This window comes from Sceloporus undulatus, chromosome 1 (genome assembly GCF_019175285.1).
Source record: "Sceloporus undulatus isolate JIND9_A2432 ecotype Alabama chromosome 1, SceUnd_v1.1, whole genome shotgun sequence".
Classification (NCBI taxonomy): domain Eukaryota; kingdom Metazoa; phylum Chordata; class Lepidosauria; order Squamata; family Phrynosomatidae; genus Sceloporus; species Sceloporus undulatus.
Window position 1 is genome coordinate 46,725,813 of NC_056522.1, and position 21,493 is coordinate 46,747,305.

At 41.1% G+C, this 21,493-nt stretch overlaps 1 protein-coding gene across 1 annotated transcript in view; it reads left to right on the forward strand.

Annotated features, from left to right (window-relative positions):
• The first annotated feature begins 235 nt into the window (after positions 1-235).
• CAPN13 (calpain 13) overlaps positions 236-21,493 on the forward strand; it is a 106,885-nt gene continuing 85,627 nt past the window's right edge. Inside the window, exons 1-3 of the mRNA XM_042446033.1 lie at positions 236-286; positions 1,793-2,041; positions 18,538-18,607. Coding sequence (XP_042301967.1) covers positions 236-286; positions 1,793-2,041; positions 18,538-18,607 — 370 coding nt within the window. The remainder of the gene's footprint in view (positions 287-1,792; positions 2,042-18,537; positions 18,608-21,493) is intronic.

The following is a 21,493-nucleotide window of genomic DNA, read 5'->3' on the forward strand; positions in this document are numbered from 1 at the left end:
TATCAAACCTTGATTTTCCATTTTTTATATGGAACACCATTTTGCTATGTCATTATATTTAATGGGGCTTGAGCATACATGGATTTTGTTATACACAGGGGATCTTTGAACCAAACCCCAGCGTATAACAAGGATCCACTGTAATTGTACAATGTCTTTTTGAAGACATACAAAGTAGACCACACTACCTCTCTAGGCTACTGATTCTTTATGTCTGATATCTGTATTGGACTAGATGAGGCCAAACAAGCTGAAACTTAATCCAAACAAGACAGAGATGTTCCTGGTCAGTGGTAAGGGAGATCAAGGAAGAGGGATTTTGCTTGTGCTAGACAGGTTTACACTCCCCCTGCAATCTCAAACTTGCAACTTGGATGTTCTTCTGGACTCAACTCTGAGCCTGGATGCCCAGGTTTCAGCAGTGGTCAGGAGTGCATTTGCTCAGCTACAACTTGTGTGCTAGCTGCACCCTTCCCTTGAGATGTCAGATCTAGTTATGGTGACACATGCCTTGATTACATCCCATTTGGACTATTTCAATACACTCTACATGAGTCAGCCTTTGGGACCTGTTCAGAATGGGTTGAAAATGCAGCAGCCAAAATGCTGCCCAAACCAAAATGCTGTCCAAATGTATATGTGTAAGCTTTACTTCAAAAAGGAAAATATTATTCTTTAGCACAAATTGTGGAAAACTCAGTGAGAGAAAAGAAGCAGTTGTCTCATTCCCACACTGGTAGCAAGAAGTATCATGTGGCTTACCCAGCTCTGGACAAGCTGTCTTGGCATGCTGAGATGGCCTGTCTCACCAAGAGTGAGTAATTTAATGAAATTTCTTAACATACCTAGAAGGAACCATGAATACATCTAATTAGCCAAAGGACTCCATGGTTGCATCCATATGTTTATCCAGAACCTATTGATTTTAATGATGTTGCAGTGTGCCTTTTGATGAGCAGTCCTCAAAGTTTGGTCAGCTAAATGTTTCGGACTTCAGCTCCCAGAATCCCTGATCACTGGCAATTTTGGGAGTCTGGGAGCTGAAATCCAAAGTCTGTGATGCAAAGAAGATGCCAATATGTTTATAAACCAAATGGTTCTCATAAATCATAAGGTATATTTTTAACAGCCATTCATTTTGAATTTGACAACCTGACTTTTTGGTTATTGATAGTGAATGAACTTTGAAATAGCGGCAGGATCATTTGGTTTTGCTTCAAAAGATCTATGATTATATTCATGATAAAGGGGAGATCAGAGCCACATAAGATTTTAATGAGACAGCAAGGGTGAAGAGCAGCTCAGTAGCTCTGCAGTACTTTCGTCTTTATCACCTCTGGGAAGAATTAAAATTGTATATGGGATAATGATTTGGATGGATTGAATTTTGGCCCTCATTTCATCATGTTTTTTTGGAAATTTCCAGATAATGAGGCCTCCTATCTCCTGACAGAAGAAAGTTATCTTTTTGAAGGCCTGACTGGTCCAGGTCTGGTTTTCAATACAGAAACATAAGAGAGAGGAGGCGCCTTGAATCTGCTTGTCAGCAGCACCTGGATAAGAGATTATGTGAAGTTTTAGTCTTCCCCACTATGGTGAAATGTTTTGTATTTCTATTTAAATCAAAGCAATGATTTCTGAAGATGTATTTGGATAGTATATGCACAATTCTTACAAATCTGTGTCCCCCCCCCCCCCCCCCCCCCCAGCTTTGCAAAATGGCTACTGGACTGTTCAGCTCTATTCTTCAAAACTGACAGTTAATGATCTTCTTGCCATTGCCTCTTTACAGGAAGGGGACTGGAATCTGCCTGCTGATATGTATCAAAGGAAACCCAAGCAACAGCCTAGCCAAGAGAAAATAGGAAGCCTGGATTTTCCTCAAAAATTTAAGAACCAAGACTTTGTTCACCTGAGAGACTACTGCTTGAATCATGGCATACTTTTTGAAGATGATACATTTCCCGCACACTTCAGTTCTATTGGCCCTAAAGTGCTCACAGAAGACAATCTGCATCGAATACAGTGGCTGAGACCAACTGTGAGTAATTCTTAAACTTCTAATAGCCCTTGGCTGTGGTTAGTGAGGTGAGGTTAGCATACCTGCTCAGCTTGTAGTTTACCATAAGCAATGCTATCCAGGCAACACACATGAAATATGCAAATAGCTTCACAACAAGGTTCTTTACTGCTACAACACCTGAGAAACACTAAGGCATACTGCCTTAACTCTAAAGCAAGCATTCAGAGAAAGAATGAAAAGTCCTGCCCAGGCTGTCAAGGGGAAGATAAAGCTAAAATGGTAAAAAGAAAAGAAGAATCATGCTAGATTTGATCCAAGGTATATCTGGTTTAGGTTTCTCTTCATGTAGTGGGCAACTGGAGGCTTTACTAGATAGACAGAAAGATTGCCACCAATACTGGAAGTAATATACAGCCAACATGACTACTTGGCACTCATAGTGTCAATCTCCATAATTTTCAGGCTCTCCTAAAGCTATGTCTGTATATACAAAATACATCAGTAGAAGGTTAATGGAAGATGATTGGGCCTATGGTCCTAGTGAGCTAATTAATTGCACATAGAACCATTTATCTGAATGTAATTAGTCCTTTTTTTGGCATTATTTTAACATGGAGTGGAGCTTTGCATGTTGTTTTGACTCCAAGCCTTCTCATGTTTGTCTGTGAAGCAATGTACATATGACCAGTGTTGCCAATTTCCAGGGAATTCCCTGGAATCTGGGGAATTTAATTAATTTCTTTCTGGGGATTTTGACTGAATAATAATTAATATTGGGGAATTCTGGGAATTTTGGTAAAACAGTCCAAGGAATATATTTGAGGCTTGATGGCAATACTGCATATGACTGTATGTGAAGACCTTCACTGTGCACATTTGTTCAGTTTCCTGTCCAGGTTCATGTCTTGAACATGCAGAGAGACTAGCTCTCTTCCAAACAAACAGATGGACATTGGTGTCTGGGAAAGCAGCCAATGGCTGATAAAGAGTCCAAGACAAAAAGACTCCATGCAGAATTTGTGGAACCAGATAAGTCTTGAAAGGCAGACTTACAGGCAAAGGCAAACAAAGTCAGGAATCAGTCCGAGTATACGCTAAAGTGTCAAGCCAAGAGCAAAGTCAGAAAGTCCAGGTCAAGGGTTCCAGAAAAGCAGTGCTGTCAAGTCAGTTCGTAGTCAAAAGGTTAAAGCCAAGAAATCAATATGAAGTCAGGATGCAAGATGTTTTCTCCAGAGTACTCAGATAGCTTCTGATGAAAGTCCTGGCATCCTTCCCAGGCTTTTATTATCAGTCCTCATGAGTGCAGGTGGTCTTGATAAGCTAGTGTTTTTCATAAAGCCTCCTCGAGCACCAGAGGCATGCCCTTTCAAATTGTCTCTAGCTAAAGATGGGAACATGCTCCTCCTCCTCCATATCCACAGTATTAGAAGACCCTGCTGCCGGGAGATTTGGCTCCTGGTTGTCTTCTAAAGCCACAGCCTCTGCAGATGCTCTCAGGGCAGAGCTAGGACCAGACTCAGGCTCAAGTTCAGATCAAGGCTCCACCTCAGCCTCAGAGTCCTTACCTGAGTCCTCAGCCAGGCTGGGCCTGACAATTAAAGATGTGCTGTCATGTTTCCCATTCTTTAAATCTGTTGTGGGTACTGTTCCTGGAGTTGTTTTTGACCCATCAACATTCCAGACTCTCTTGACCAGGGTGGGCAACTGTGGAAGGCTAGGGGGCTGCACTGGCCTCTCAGGAGACCTTGGAGGGCTGTACCCTCACAAGCACAACCACTCTTAAAATTACCCTGGAGGCCCATGGGCTGCACTTTGTCCACTCCTGCTTTAGACTAAACTTCTTTAGGACAAAAAGAAGGAAAAGGGGTTAGGGTGGTCTCTTGGAGGCCTCCATTATTGTTCTAAATAGTTTGCATTCCTTTCTTTCTCGCATTGTACATTTAAAAAAACAATTTTGCAAAGCCATCAGGTGCAGAGAATTTGCTGCCAGATGTGCTTCACCTGCCATGACTAAACAAGGTTTGTGTTAAGAGGTGTGTCCTCTTTCCCAGGCCATGCTATGGGAAGTCTATATTTCCTGTTGTCTCAGATACTTGGGGTGGAAGGACAGAAGGAAGAAGAGAAGAGGCAAGATGGTAGTGGTGGGGAAGTGGAACTTCTGCTTAAGTCTTTGTCAACATGCCTGCAGTGAATGTCACAGAAGAGGAGAGGGTGAGCAGGTGGCCAAGAAAAACAGCATTTCTCAGTGATGCGGGAAGGACAGAGAAAGAAGAAAGGAACAGAGGAAAGAAAGGAGAGCCGAACATCACTGTCCTTTGCACTTGTGACTGACCTTCGGTTGCCAAAACTAGAATAGTGGCAAACTCTGGATGGGTTGGAAATATGGTGTTGTTTGACTAGGGGCATAATACTTACTACAGTTTTAAGATGAAAATTATGAGTCACCGAGGGTAATGTTCAAAGGTGAACTCTTCAGAAGCTTGACAGCATTCATAGCATTTCTGAGACTGATTGAAGCAGAAGACAAATTGCACTAAAAGACTGGTGCTTTAAAAGAACGATATAAAAACATGCAAGAATGTTTATCCCTGGCTAGAGTGAAATAAGGTTGTTTCAATGGATCTTCCAAAATCCATATTACATTTATAAGCCTTGGTGGCACAGTGGTTAAATGCCTGTACTGCAGCTACTCACTCAAAACCATAAGGTTTTGAGTTCAGTACCAGTGAAAGGGCTCAAGCTCGACTCAGGCTTGCATCCTCCTGAGGTCACTAAAATGCATACCCAGATTGTTGGGGCAATTAGCTTATAGTTGTAAACCGTTTAGACACTGTTAGTTCAGTATGAAGCGGTATATAAATGAAGCTGTTTATAGGGCCATCTTGAGGTTCACATAAATATGCAAATTTTCAAGATTAGTACAGTGGGTCCTCACCTTACGTGGGGATTCATTCCGGATCCCTCCGCGTAAGGCGATTTCCGCCTATGCTCAAGCCCCATTGGAAACAATGGGGCTCGTGCACGGCGGCGCGGCGGCGCGCAGGGCACAACAGGCGCGGGCACCCATTCAATTGAATGGGATGCACCGCCCCTTCTGCCCCGTGCACGCCCCGTGGCTTGAGCGCATACGCTCAAGCCATGTAAAGCGCGCCTGCGTATGACGCGGGCGCGCTGTAATCTTGAAAAATGAGCAAACAAACTAGTGGAATTACTCTTTGAAAATTACAAGATCACTGAAACAGTATCATGGATTAGGACAGAGGAAAAGTACCAGGCATGGAGACATGCTTTGGTTCAGGGAAATATATCATCATCATCATCATCATCACCACCACCACCATCATCATGTATCAAGCATGCATTTCTTATCCCCCACAGTACACGCATCTCTCTCCCATTTATAAAGCAGGGATGGGATTTTATGCTATTGGCACTGAAGCAAGGCTATGATATTAATGGAAGAAAGGTGGGTTTTCTTCTGGTCAGAAAAAGCTGAAAGTCTAAAACTGCATCCATAGCATTGCTCAGTATCCTCACTAGTGTTAGTGTTGCCTCAATGTGGTAACTCATGCTGTCACCCCAGCCATCTCCCTCTGCCAGCCAGACTGTTTCTGCTGGCTCTGATGGGGCTGCTGAATGAGTGGGAAAGAAAGGCAACTCTCTTTTCTACATGACCAGTAATCCCACCAGACTTGGAAGGTAGCCCCTTCCCACCAGTGGTGGTGGTGGGTGTTAGTATTGCCCAGCAGCCCCTTCTAGTTCTGGCGAGGCTGCTTGCTGAGCAGAAAAGGCTGGTAACTCACTTTCCTGCTCAGCCAGCAGTTCTGTCAGATTTGGAAGCAAATACCAGATGGCAGCAGCACCTTACCCCCACCAGCAACCATAGCCAATGAATGGCAGAAGTGTCCTGGCTGGAAGAGAGAGGGGGCCAGAGGACAGACAGGAGGGATCACCCCACTTGGTGTTCACCCCCTTCTGAGGTGTCACCGGGTATGGTCTGAACTTCTGCACCCTCCCTAGTGATGCTCTTGTGTCTGTTCAAATAAGACAGTTGGAATTAGTTTGACCCTCTCTACACACAGAGAGACACACAAGCACACTTCTTTTCATCTTTCTATTGCTTTATAAGATTGTGCTGAATATACCTGGCTCACTGCTTTGATTCGCTTATTCCTAGGACTTTCACTTCCATCTCCCCTAACGGAATATGTGAAGGGGGGGGGGCTCTAAAGTGCTTTCATGCAACTGCAGCCACACCAGTGCAGGGTCTTGTGCTCCATTTGGGTTTTCATCATCCCAACTCAGATTTGTGGGGAAAGGTGAGATATAAATAAAGCAGTGGCATCCCTAGGGTAGATGTTACCTGGTGCAATTACTCATGGTGTCACCATGACCACCTCCCATTTCACACCATACAGAATCCTTAGCAATGCTTTTTTGCACATCGTAATTCCCGTATAGCACTGTGTGTAATGCTAATAGTTGTGACATAAACAACTAGCAAAATTAAAATTATACTTTCAAATTACAATATCATATGCAATGCCTAAGTGTATTTACATATGCATAGTGAAGATTTGATTAAAAGGTGATATTTTTAAATAAAATTGAAAAAGAATTTACAATTTTATTTTTTTAATTTAAAATGTCGAAATTTGAATTTTAAAAAATTCTGGGGCCTCTACTTTCTCTTTCCACTGAGCTTCACCCCACTCTCACCATCTTTTAAAGCATTTTAAAGGGGAGCAGATGAATGCCACAGCCCATTTCTGTCAAAAGGTAGGTGTTTGAGGAGCAGTGGTGTCACTGCCCCCTTAGGGTGTCACCTAGTGCAGTCTGAACCCCGCGCACCCCCCTAGTGTCACCACTGAAAGACAACAATTAGAACAACAATGCACAAGGGAAGGTTTATGACTGGCATACATCTGAAACAGATCAAGCTCAGTATGACTAGTGCAATTACTGGCCCAGAAATTGTTGACCTTGTATGAGGACTATGTCTAAATATCCTACTGCTAAAGTAAAAGAGGAACAACAATTGCAGAATCTCCAGGGTCTATAGACTTGCCAGAAGAGTGCCCAGGCAGCATTACTCCCTTACATTTTTTATTTGGCTTTTAAAGAACTTTCTCCCTTTTCTGCAAGCATTGGCTTCTTCTGGGAGTGGGGAGGTGAGGGTCTGAAGATTGCCGATGTGGTTGGGTAATGTTTCCTGGGACTTTCTGGCTTACAAAATGCCTCAGGGAATTGCCTTCTGCATCTGACTCTTTAAAATCAGATGAGAACAGCACTTCACTGTTGTAGGGATATATTTAATTCTCATGGGCAATTTAACTATTTTTCTCCCTGCTGCAAGAATGTCCTTAAAGAATGTTACAGTTTGGAGTGTATTCTGTGAAAACTCCACACATGGGTTGTTTTGTGGGAGTGGGAGGAGGTTACACAAAAAATAGCCCACCATGGTTTTATGTGAGAGAGAAGGTTGTTTTTGGTGTAGAAAATAACATTTCTGTACAGAAAGCTTTTCATTTAGAGTATGTCCTGAACTGTAAATAATAATAAAAAATCTCTCTCTCTCTCTCTCTCTTCATCCTGGAGAGAAGTGACTAGTAGGGTGCCACAGGGTTCTGTTCTGGGCCCAACACTATTCAACATCTTTATCAATGACTTGGATGAAGAAATGCTTATCAAATTTGCAGATGACACCAAATTAGGAAGAATAGTAATACACCAGAAGACAAGATCAAAATTCAACATTACCTTAATAGATTAGAAAGCTGGGCCAAAACTAACAAAATGAACACCAACAGGGGAAAATGTAAGGAATTGCACTTAGGCATAAAAAATGAAATGCACAGATATAGGATGGGGGAATCTGGGGAATGGATTTAGAAATCCTAGTAAACCACAGCATGAGCCAACAGAGTGATGTGGCAGCTAAAAAAGCTAATGTGATTCTAGACTGCATCAATTGACATATAGTGTCTAGATCAGGGGAAGTAATAGTGCTACTCTATTCTGCTTTGGTCAGGCCTCACCTGGAATACTGTGTTCAGTTCAGGGCACCACAATTCAAAAAGGATGTTGACAAGCTGGAGCATGTCCAGAGGAGAGTGACTAAAATTGTGAAAGGTCTGGAAACCATGCCTTATGAGGTGTGACTAAGGGAGCTGGGGATGTTTAGCCTGGAGAAGAGAAGGTTAATAAGTGGTATGATAGCACGGTTTGAATGGATATCTTACTGAATATGAAGCAAATTTGTTTTCTGCAGCTTCAGAGAATAGATCCCAGAGCAATGGATTCAAGTTACAGGAAAAGAAATTCCACTTCAACATTAGGAAGAACTTCCTGACAGTAAGAGCTGTTTGACAGTGGAACCCTTGGAGAATGGTGGAGTCTCCTTCCTTGGAGGTTTTTAAGCTGATGCTGAATGACCATCTGTCAGGAGTGCTTTAATTGTGTGTTATTGCATGGCAGGGGGTTGGACTGGATGACCCTTGAGATCTCTCCAACTCTATGATTCTAAGAGCCATCAGAGTTTCCCAATACACTTCTTTGTGCGGGGATCTGAAATTTAAATGCTTATGAATATTCTTTTCATCCCAACTCTGTGGTTCAGTAGATGCCATGTGGGCCCTGAAGCAGAGAGACTGTTTCTGGTGGAGAAGTTCGTATCTTTGGGTTTTCATCCCAGACCATGATACAGTTTCCAGCTCTAGAAACCCCTTACATGTGTAGAGCTGTAAATGCATTTAAACTCTTTTAAAATCAGTAACTGCTGAACACAGAGACCAGAGCCAGAGATATTCCCTTAATCTCTCCAAATAAACCAAATTCACCTTGGGATTTGGCTGAATCTGGAGTACACCCCTAGTAATAAGGTCACATTTGGCCTTGGGGAGATTTAAATGAATACTCCTGGCTTAAATACTCCAAAGGCATCAGATTCCATCTGATCTTGGAAGCTACGGTTAGCACTTGGATGGGAGACTGCGCGCGCGCACACACACACATGAGATTTGAATGTGAATGACTCCTAAACATGATAAATGGGACATTTTCAGAGAGATATAGAGACTGAGGCTGAATCTACATTGCAGAATTAATGCAGTTTGACTGCCATGACTCAATTTTATGGAATTCTGGGATGTGTAGTTTTATGAAATATTTAGCCTTCTTTGCCAAAGGGTTTTGGTGCCACAACAAATTACAAATCCCAGGATTCCATAGTATGAAGCCATGAGCATTAAAGTGGTGTCAAATTTCCATAATTCTGTAGTGTCACATAGGTTATCTGAAAGTGGCAGGGTAAATGGGATTGGGCAGAAATGAAGAGGTATTGCTTTATGACTCACATCTTTATCTTCTAATGCCAGTAGGTGATTTTATCAGTTGTTATTTTGTATTAACTATCTTGTTAACTATCTTATAACTTTGTGTAAGCTGCCAGAGGTCCTATGTTGAAAAAATAATAGGATATAGATAAAATTTTAAAAACAACAACAAAAAATAAACAAAACATGCACTGAACACTGTCTAAAAGTAAAAATTCAAATGCAAATTAAACCCCATTGAGCCCAGATTACTCAATAAAATGAGGATAGTTCTTTGAAGTCCAGTAACAGGCAAGAGTTGTTTTACATGTTTAAAGACCAGGTATGTAAATCTACACAAATTAGCAGAATCTTGAAACTGATTATAAGTGCAAGTTCCAATGAACCATTAAATCAACTCACTTTTTACAAGAATAACAGTATTGGCCTGCATCTATTCTCAATGATTTTTCATATATTTTTTTCATCTAAAGTTTGGCTGTTCAGTGTGATGGTAAAGAAAAACAGCACCTAAAATCCAAAATGTCTTTGCTTGTTTTGTGACTTCTGAGTCATGCAGTATCTGGTTATTTAAGTGACAGATAACATTTTTTTCCCCTACTGTCACTGTTCCAGCTCCAATATAGCAGCTGAGGAGTGAAGCGGGCTTCAATTTTATCTCATGCATCAACAAGAGAATTGCCAATTACGTTCAGGGCCTGGGATCTTTATAGCTGGTGGTAATGCATAAAGCAGAGAGAGAACACAGCTTGATTTGCAGATGTCAGGCAGCATTGACAGCTAGAAACAACTTGTTTTGACTTGTAAAGTGAGCACCAGTTTGATAACAGGAGCCCTTCAGGGGAACAGGGATGGAGTATAAAAACTGTCATTTTTACACCCTTCTTAATCCTAACATACCTCCCCTTCACCACTAGGTGCAAATCACTGGATGTATTTATCTGTGTACAGCTCCTCCACCTACATCACTTCCTTTTCCTTCTCTTAAAGAACATTTGCTCATTCGCATTTATGGGGCTCTTTATAGACCACAATCTAAGCCATTGTAAAATAGTGGTTAGAGTGCTGGACTGGGACTCCAAAGATTCCAGTTCAAATTCCCACTGAGCTCTGAAATTCTTTGGTTGACCTTGTGCCAGTTCTTCTCTGTGAGTCTGAGAATTGTTCCTTGGTGAAAGGAAGGATAGAAATGTAATTTACAAGTAACTTAAAGAAAAAACATGCAATTTTAATATTGCAATAGCACTCTTTTCTTCCAGGAAACTCTTTGGGCTTTTGTCCCATTCTGAGTAGTTTGGTAATGTACATCTAGACAAAGGAGCGGTTGCTAACTTTTTTAGTTCCCAGCTCCTGTGCTTTTCAAGAGCACCTTAACCTGTGGACATGATAGGTTATCATTTTGATCTTTATACCATGAAAAACTCCCCTGCAGATTTTTGTAGATGGAACTGCTGTTAAAGGCTGTGGTCAGCTGAAAATCTTTTGCTGCCTGAGGTAAAGAAGAGATGGTGCTCACCTCCATTTGATGTACACAGAAATCTTACTTTGTGCCTGCAGGACAGAGGACCGCTCTGGATATACTGGGAACATCCTCTGACATATTCAGCTTTGTCCTCTAACTCTTAGTTACCTTCCCTTTCTTCTTCCCTGTACTGCCTGAAGCAATGGCTCCATATTGTCTCCTGGTAAAACAGTAAAGCTGGTCCTGTCAAAGGCACAGGAATAGGTTTTGTATTGATTTGAAGCTCATTATTTCATGTGTCATAGAACCACAGGGTTGGAAGGCATCCCATAGGCCATTGAGTTCAGCCCCTGGCTCAAAATAAGCAATCCAGCTAAAGCAGGCAGCTGTCTAGTCTCTTTTTGAAGATATCCAGAGAAAGAGACCCCACCACTTTGCTAGGTCAAACAGCTCTTACTGTCAAGAAGTTCCTTCTATTGTTTAATCAAAATCTACCATTCTGTAACTTAAAACTATTAGACCTGGTCCTATGCTGTGAAGCAACAGAGAACAAGCCTGCACCTTCCTTTTTCTGGCCGCCTTTGAGCCATTCAAAGAGTATGATCATGGCACCCCTCAGTCTTCTCTTCACCAAGCTGAACATGCCCAGCTTTTTCTGTCTCATACGTTTTGTTCTTCATATCTCTTATCATCCTCAATGCTCTTATCTGAATGTGCTCCACCTAGTCTACATCTTTCTTTAAATGAGGTGCCAAGAACTGAATGCAGTATTCTACATGAGGCCTGACTAGTACAGAATATAATGGGACTATTACTTCCTTTGTCTTGGAAACTGTTATTGTTATTATGTGTTTTCAAGTTGTTTCTGACTTATGGAAACCCTAAGGTGAGCCTATCACAGGGTTTTCTTAGCAAGAATTGTTCAGAAGATGCTCTGTTTGAGGCAGAGGGAGTGTAACTCACCCAAAGTCACTTGCATACCCAAATGGGGATTTGAACCCTGGTTTCCAGAGTCCTAGTTCAACAAACTGTTACACTACATCAGTTCATCAAGAATTCCTACCCTTGCAGAAGGAGTTCCAAAAATGCACAACCACAGAAGCTTATCGCACACACATTTAACCCGACTGCACCCTAATGGAATGCAGCCAGGATGCAGGATGCAGGCAGGATGCAAACACACAATTTGCTGCCGATTCCATCAGCTGAGTACAGCACGGGTGCATTCTGGCTCCCAGGCATGCTTTGGCAGCTGCTTTGCCAAGTCAGAAAGCTCCCAGTTTTGCAAAGCTGCTGCCGAAGCATGCGTGGGAGCTAGGATGCAGTTGGGCTGTACTCAGCCAGCAGAATTTGCAGCAAATTACATGTGATAATTCCCACCTACATCCTGCGTCCTGGCTGCATTCCATTAGGGTGCAGTCGGGTTAAATGTGTGTGCGATAAGCTCTACAAACAATCCCATGGAAGAAAAATGGGAAACATCTGAAAAAGACAATGTGGCTGGCCAACAAATTCAAGAAGGATGTGAAAAGAAAAAAGAGCATGTAGGAGGAGTGGAAGGAGGGACACTGAGGAGTACAGATGTGTAACCCAAGCTTGCATAAATAGTATGAAGTTTAGAATGAGCTGAGACTGGCAAGGCAAGCAGGGGACAACAAAATGGTTGCTTGTTTTCTTCAGAGGCATTCAAAGCAAGAGCATGACCAAGGAAAGTGGGTCTGCTGCTGGGTAAGATTGGGAAAATGTTAACAGTTGTGTGTCAGAAGGGCTCCGAATGAGAAAGGCCTTTCTGTGGTGTCTCTGACATTGGTGCTCAAGTCAAGAAGGAAGGTGTGTGACCTTTCTGCCTTGTTTTCTTTCTCTGCTCTTTCTCTGGCACTAGGCCATGTACAATGTCCCCTAGCAATGACCATCCTAACAGCTTAGCCCAAATCTCTCAGTTGTCTAAGAATCAAAAACAGGGGCACCTGTTCATGCCTTAGGAAAGGAATTCTGACTTCACTGTAATGAGTCATGCCCTTTCAGAAGGTCTTGTGCTAGAGCTGCTGAACTAGAGCAAATGGTAGCATCACATAATGCAACTTCATCTTTACAGACATCAATTGCTGCTGAAATCTACATCTAATTTAATTGGCTGAACAGACAATGACACCTTTTCTTATGAAGCAGTTGTAAGCAGGAAATGTTGTTTCCATTTCATTAAGCTGATTGAATGCAAACAAACAATGGCTACTTTTACTTCAAGAATATTGAGTGTGTAGGGCTTAAACCCTCAGTGACCCCCATATAAACACATCAAGTCATGCCTTGGTAATATTAACAAAAGGAATGATGTTGGGAAATTCCTTTTTTTTTTTTTTTTTTTTGTTTTGTACAGAACAGAGTAGTTCTCAGCATACCATAGTTTTCAGCTGCCAGACCCTGTTGCATAAAGATCACAAATGCAGGCCTAGGGGGTAGGTAGTCTCCCATTACACTGATATCTAAGGAACAGGATGTAGTTTGCCTAAAGAAAGGCAAATATTCATACTGAAATATTGTTACCTATCAAACTCATTCTGCATTCTCATTAAATCTCAGTCACATACATTTGGGATGAACATTTCAAAGGAGATGATGGAAATCCCAGTGGTAAAGAGTTGGAGTGTGCATTAGATTCGGGTGAAGCCCAAGCTGAACATAGCCCCTTTGGACTAGTTAAAGTGGTTTCTGAGGTGAAATGTGCCCCAGATTAGAGCAGAATCTGCAGGAGCCCTTGTTTGTGATTTGGGCTTCAAAAACACCAGCTGCCTGCATTGAAAAATAGTTTCTTTTTAATTTCATTACTCTGAAAATGCTGAAGGTGTGAGAGATGGAGAGTGGAAAGGGAAGGAAGATTGACTGACTGATAAGCCCACCTTTATATAATTGCATAGGTTTTACCTTGTCACTGTCCTTTACAGGAGAGATTGTGGGCTTCACAAAACAAACAACAACAAACAACTTTCTCTGCTTCCTCCTTTTCCTATTCAGTGTGTGGATAGGGAGTTAGCCAGGAGTAATAACATTATCTGGTGCTTATGACTTGGTGTAACTGGCTTTCCCTTCTGTAATCAAATATTTTTCTTCTTCCTTCCTAGCTCCTGATTCAATTTATTTTATTATTCTTTTCCTCCTCACCCAAACCAAAATATTCATAATCTTTCTCTTGCAGTGTACAAATCTTCGTGTTTCCTTAGTGTTCTTTACTCTCTTTCTTAGGCTTCTTGCCTATGTTAACATTCTAACATCGTAACACAGCTGTTTGGACACCGAGCTTGGGGAACAGCTGGTCTTTTTCAAGTGAGCCTTTTCCTCTTAGGCTTTCCGCACCTTGACCACTTCTCTTGAATGAGCAAACATCATTCTTATGCAATTGTTCACTACCAGTGCACCCTCATCTGCTATTTGTTTTTCTAAATTAGCAGATGGATCTGCTAAAATCTTCTAATATTTAATTAATTTTAAATTTCTTAGGAGTCTGCCATTATGCAATGTAATAATTTAGCAGTGACTGAATATTATTTTTCATGCTTCGCCTTCACTGCAGCAACTCAGCACTGAAATTCAAGTACCATCTGGTGTTCATGCCCAATATCCTAGCACTTAAAGAGTATCCACTGCCCTACACACTCAGTATTCTTGAAGTAAAAGCAATTGTTTGTTTGCATTCAATCTGTCTACTATCTGTTGCTAGGATGACATACCAGGTCCTTGTGAGTGGCAACCTGATTGGGTCAATTGCCAGACGTAAGGTTTACATGTTGAAATCAGGGGCTGAAATCCTTTTGTGGTATAACAGAGTATATGGCACTTTAGAGAGTAGTGAGCAGCAGCAAAAGAAGGACAGAAGACACACTTCCACCACTAGAAAAACTTGCCCTGTCTTTTAACTTTCAGTGCCATCCTCCTCCCTTCCATCACATTTTATCCCTGCTGTTGTGCTACTGTCTATACAACCTGTGCCCCCTATGCCAGTATAGTTATACTGGCCAAGAAGAGCATAATCTGAACCAAACTTTCAGTTTGGTGCATACCCCATCTAAAGACAGCCTGACAAGGAAATAAATTAGATTTTTTTAAAAGATGTGCAAGATGGCCTATCTAGGGAAGATGCCTGAAAATATGACTTTTCCATTTTATCTTGCTTTTGTAAAGGATGGTATTGGAATCTAGAGTGACATTGTTATGGATGCTGTAGATAAAGAATTTCCTGCCTTAGGTAAAAGGGCCCAGCTGGATAACCCCATCAGTCTCTTTCAGTTCTGATAAACTGGGGTGTTAAGGCACATGGAGTGCTCAAATTTCTGATGTGATCTAATGCCAGACCTTCAAAGAGAAAACAGGATATTCTGATTCTCAATTCCAGCATCATAGACGTTATGGCCCAAAGCAAACTAACACAAGCACCTTCCCTGTTGCATTGCCCTGTATTAAACACCTCACTGATAATTATATTTACAAAAAATGGGTGTATAAGAGCAAATAGGCTTTGCCAAATCACACCATACCTAGATCTAGCTGTCTTTTGAGCTTTAAATACATGTTTCAACACCAGCCTGTGTATACACTATGAAGAATGGAAAGTTGTTATCAGTCAAACTTGTGGTGAGAAGGAAAAGTCAACAGGTACAAGAAAAAACACAAGGAACCTAATCACCAAGTGTATGGATGTGTTTTGAACCTTTCTCAGCTAATATTTGTTCATTTTATGTATACATATCCCATAACTGCATAACTGAGTAATTATAGAAAACATAATAACATTTAGCATATTAAGTCCACAAATCAAGTAAATAACAATAACAGCAATCAAGTAACATAAATCAAGTAAATAACAATAACAGCAGTTCATAAAGTAGCAAATAAAAAGAAAAGGAACAACAGTGATCATAAAAAACAAAACAAATGGGAATAGAAAATACTTAAAAACAAACACACAAGTCAATATCTGAATATGGTTTTCTTTTTATTTATTTTTTATTATAGGAAACAGTCAACACAATTTTGTCCATCTTCAGTGATACATTTAATCTAGAATACAACTCACCCATAAGAAGGATGCTGCCACTGGGGAGCCACTGCTTCTCATCATTGCCATCCGCAACACCTCTGGCTTGAAAAGATGGAGCTAGGTTTTAGATACGGAATAGAACCTGCAGGGCAGAAAGTCATCTGTGATCAACCCAGAACCTAAGCCATTGGGGGCTTTAAAACTGAAAACCACCACCGTGATTTAAAGTTAGAAACAAAATGACACATCCAACACCTCCAAACTGAGAGAACAAAATGGTGACTTAATTCAACCTCCTTCAGGTTACACTAGGAGAAAAGAAACTAGAGTGGAATACAAGCTAGTGAAGATAGCCAAAGGCAAATCGACCCAATGCTAGGTTAGCTGAAGATGTGTTGAATCCAAATCACTCAGCCTAGCAATGTGACAAGTTACTAAGGCCTGTCTTTGCCCTATTTCAGCTTTGTGCTGGCACTCTGTTAGTCACCTTGAGCTAGAGGGGGATTGGCTCTAGTCTTACTCAGTTCCTTTCTTGTGCCACCCACAGATCTTAGCCAGCAGAGTGGCTCTGGCAGCAGATCTCTGAAATCAACCAGAAGGACTGCATTTTTTGCTGGCAGAATGAGCTTGTCTTAATTTTAAACTTCAGTAGTCGGAGGCAACTATAGTGTTAGGACTGTGTTGTTATTCTACAAGTATACCATTTTAAGAAAACATTTATGCAAGGTTTAGTAAACTCAAAGAAGCTAATGACTCCAGGTTTTTGTTCAAAAATGATCATGGCATTTGGAAACAAACGTTTAGTAACATTTCATTGGTTTAGCTTTCTAATTCTGTTCAACTATCTTTCTGGCTGCAGTTATCAGCCACAATAACATTTATGATTCCTTTGGTTCTTGATTTTAGGATTGCTCTCCATTTTACAAATCAGGCAGCCATGGACTTGAGCCTACATTTTGAATGTGAATTATAGGAATACAAAGAATATAACTTATGCCTTTCCCCATATGAGCAATGAGTAGGCTCTTTTTCACTCTGGCGATGGTGTATTTCTTCAGAAGAGAAATGTAAAAATTGTGAAGTAAAAGGCTTTCATGGCCGGCATCCGTAGTTTTTTTCGTGGTTTTGGGGGCTATGTGGCTCTTCTAGAACATGGCCACATTGCCCCCCAAAACCACAAAAAACAATGTAAAAATTATCTTTTTTACATGTTACACACTATGGTGGAAATTGGAAACTCTCGTTCAACAGGAGCACTAGCTCTGTGAAGACATATTCCTCAAACCTTTTGGTCTGGTGGAAGATGCTGTTGGCAGAAGAAGGAGTGAGCAGTTTTCATTTAATCTGCTAACTCACTTTCTTGTTCTGGAGAGTACATCAACCCACCAAACAGATTTTTGGATAGAGCAAGGGGCATCAAAAGAAAAGAGGAATATCTGAAAACCTCTTCATTTCTTCTGGTAGGCTCAACTTGGAGTGATCACAGAACCATAGAATTGTAGAGTTGGAAGAGACCACAAGGGCCATCCAACCCAACCCCCTGCCATGCAGGAAATCACAATCAAAGCATCCCCGACAGATGGCCATCCAGCTTCTGCTTAAGACCTCCAAGGAAGGAAACCCCACCACACTCCGAGGGAGTGTGTTCCACTATTGAAGAGCCCTTACTGTCAGAAAGTTCCTCCTAATGTTGAGGTGGAATCTCTTTTCCTGGAGCTTGTATCTATTGTTCCATGTTTTAGTCTCTGGAGCAGCAGAAATCAAGCTTGCTCCATCCTCAATGTGCCACCTTTTCAAATGCTTAAAGAGGGCTATCATATCGCCTCTTAACCTTCTCTTCTCCAGGCTAAACATACCCAGCTCCCTAAGTCTTTCCTCATAAGGCATGGTTTCCAGACCCTTCACCATTTATTCACCCTCCTCTGAACACGCTCCAATTTGTCAACATCCTTTGTGAATTGTGGTGCTCAGAACTGGACTCTGTATTCCAGGTGAGGCTTGACCAAAGCAGAATAGAGTGGCACTATTACTTCCCTTGATCTAGACATTATACTTTTATTGATGCAGCCTAGAACCGCATTGGCCTTTTTAGCTGCCGCATCACACTGTTTAGCTGCCACATCACACTGTTGACTCATTGATGACAAACTCAAAATCCAAGCTCCTATATGTCCACCAAGAACTGGGAAATTTATTTTATGTATTCACTCTTCAGCTTGAAGGGACTCCCAGAGTTGTTTATAGTAAATCCTCTACATCCATGGATTCTGCATCCACAAATTCAACCATATATATATATATATATATATATATATATATATATATATATATATAAAAAGCAAACTTGATTTTGCCATTTTTGTAAGGTACACCATTTTACTATACCATTGTATAAAATGGGATCTAAACATCCACAGATTTTGGCATTCACTGGGTGGTGTGTGGGAGTCCTGGAACTGAACCCCAGCTGATACTCAGGGCCCAATGTATATAAAAAGCAGCTTTTAGCATACTTGCTATGGATTATCATAGGAACTTGCTTCTGCATTAGCATTTTTCAGATTCCACTGAGTACACAATCACATAGTTGAGGAGTGACATACTATGTTCACTCAACAAAATATAAGTATGTGCTACCATAAATAGATGGAAATTCACATGATTCTCTTCTTTCTCTCTTTTTAAGGAAATAATGAGGGATCCCTGTTTATTTGTGGATGGTGTGAGCCGAGCTGATATTCTTCAAGGACAAATTGGTAAGATTCAAATTCTCTTGTCTCTTAGAGCCCAGTGATCTGCAGTTGAAGAAACATATCTTCTCTTTCTTAGCATATCCTGCCAATGTGTATTTATTTGTTGCAATGGTATAGGAAGCAGATAAACTCTGTCACAGTGTAATTGGCTTGTGCATTTTTTTAAAAAATTCATTCTACAGACATTTATCCCCTGCACTCTTATTTGGAACTAATGTGAAATGTTCAATGGAGAAGTATAAGGGACTCGGGAATGAACCCACTTGCCAGCCCCTAATTTGTGGTGCTTACTCAGAATTTTTGAACAGATCTTATACGTGTAAAGTTGTATGATTGCAGGCTATAGATGTAGGATCTGTTCTTTAACAAATGCATACAAATGATCATGAGGACAGTGTTTATGTGTATACAGATTTTAAATATGTAAGTTCTGTTTGCCCATTTTGATGGACATGCAGAAAATGTAAACAAGACCACTGAACATGATCCCCAAACATGATATATGTTTATTGTACAAAAATATGCAGTGAGTCGATGATCAGGCTAGTCAAGCATCATGTTTTCAAGAGAGGCAGGGGCGTAGCAAGGGAGGGTTCTTGGGGTCCAGACCCCCCCTTCCGTTAGAAAAATGAATGGTGTGTGCTGCTGCGCTGCCGCATCCAAGCCCCAATATAATGGTGGCACTTAGTCTGGACCCCCCCTTCCTAAAATCCTGGCTACGTCCCTGAGAGAGGCCAGCCAAACACCTATGCAAATCCCACAAATTGAACATGAATGCAAGCACCCTTTCTTCCCTTGATAGTTCCCCAGCAGCTGATATTCAGTGGCATACTGCTTCTCATTCCAGAAGCAAGCTATGTTTACCATGACCTGCAGTTATTAATAGCTTTATCCTCCATTAATCTCCTCCTCCAACCCCAAACCTTTAAAAAACATCTGGCTGCCATCATATTATACATCATTCCATAGCTTATCCATATGCTATAGGAACAAGTGAACCCTTTCCTCAATCTTTCACTATTGGCAATAGCAATAGCAAGTACATTTCTATACTGCTTATCAGTGCTCTTAAGCACTCCCTAAGCAGTTTACAAAGTGTAAGCTAATTGCCCCCCAACAATCTGGGTACTCATTTTAGCGAAGGATGCAAGCCAAGCTTGAGCCCTTTTGCTGGTATTGAACTCACAACCTAATGGTTTGTGAATGAGTGGCTGCAGTACAGGCATTTAACCACTGCGCCACCAGGGCTCCTAGTCAGTTTCATCAGTTTATCCAACATTCTGGTATCATGAGAAAAAAAAAGAACTTCTCTGTGTTTATTTTCTCCTGAGCTTAATTTCATAGTCTTAAAACATGTGTAATAGAGGAGCTCATTACTTGTCTTTTGTCCGGTTGCATGTACTTTGATCAGCATTATTGACTTATATATTTATATAGGGAAAATCAGAGCAGAAAAGAGTACTTTTCTGATCCAGGACCCAGTCCCATCAAAGTTAGGTGTCTTTAAGCACCATTGTATATATATATATATATATATATATATATATATATATATATATATAGTTTTTACTTGGAGAGGTTCAGAAGAGAAGAAGGGAATGGCTTGACTGATAAAGGAAGACTGTGCAAGGAAGCAAGGGAAACATCAAGAAAAGAAAGCATGCATATGAAATAGGAGAAGGAACAGTGGTTATAGCACATTTGAGAAGAGGTGAGGGTGAGAGAATGAAAGTAAAGTTAATACAGTGTGTTGGAAAACCTTAAAAGGAAACATGGGAGTCTGTGTGGTATGAAGTTGTGCTGATTCAGTGCAAAGACAGAAAGTTATAGGTCATACAGTCAGAGTGATTGAAGACAAAATTGTTCCCACAAGTAAAGTGGTAGGCAAATCTCACAAGGAATAAATTGATATTGTCTACATAGGAGATGGCCCGTACATTGAAAGAGTTTTCAGTGGCGGACACAATTGAGGCTGGGGGGAAAAGGCAAGTTTGATACATGCTGCAAAGGAGGGAATGGAAGAATCCAGCAATTCCCTGGTTGGGAAGAGGAAAATGAAAAAATGAAAAATGAAACAATCACCATACCTTAGTTGTGCTTCTGTGAGGTTGGTGGTGGGGGATAATATGATCCCCAGTACTTATCCCCACATACACTTTCCAAAAAGGGGGGCAGAGAGGACAAACATGGACTAAATCACTGGGGGTTATCCCTTTATTGGGATGATCAGGTGGAAATGTCAGCAAAGCAGCAAGTGATGAAACAAGAGACTGGAAGATTGGGGACCTGTGAATCATCAAATGGTGGTTTATGTTCTTGCTTTGCTTCCCCTTGTTTATATGCCCAGAAACCTTAGTGTGTCCCTTTTTTTGGTCCACGAATACCAGGCCAAGCATCTAACTACCATGGGCAGATGAGCTACACTCACACAAGGATCAGGGGACAGCTACAACTGGGACAAAATGAGGGAACTGCCTCCCAAATAAAAATGCTATCTTCTTCAAATGATTTCCCCATTTTACTCCCTAAATTTCTAGCACTGCAAAGGGCAATGCACTGAAAACTGTTCACACCTAGAACTCTTACATTTACTATGCTCACATTCTCTTGGTAACTTTGTCTGCCTTTTTTCTTTGGACACCTAAACTGTTTCTCAGTGCTCAACTGCTGAACTTAGGTTTACAGTGCTAGAAACATGAAGAATGAAGGAATTTAAGGAGGAAGATTTCTTTTCTTAGAGCGCAATATCCTCATTTTATTCCCTTCTACCTTGTCCATCCCTGTACAAAGTGCTGCCACCTGATTCTCAGGGATCCCTCTGGACCATACATCTTCTGATTCTCTGTGATATTTTCATTGGGCTAGAGGGTCACTATGGGAAGAGAAAGC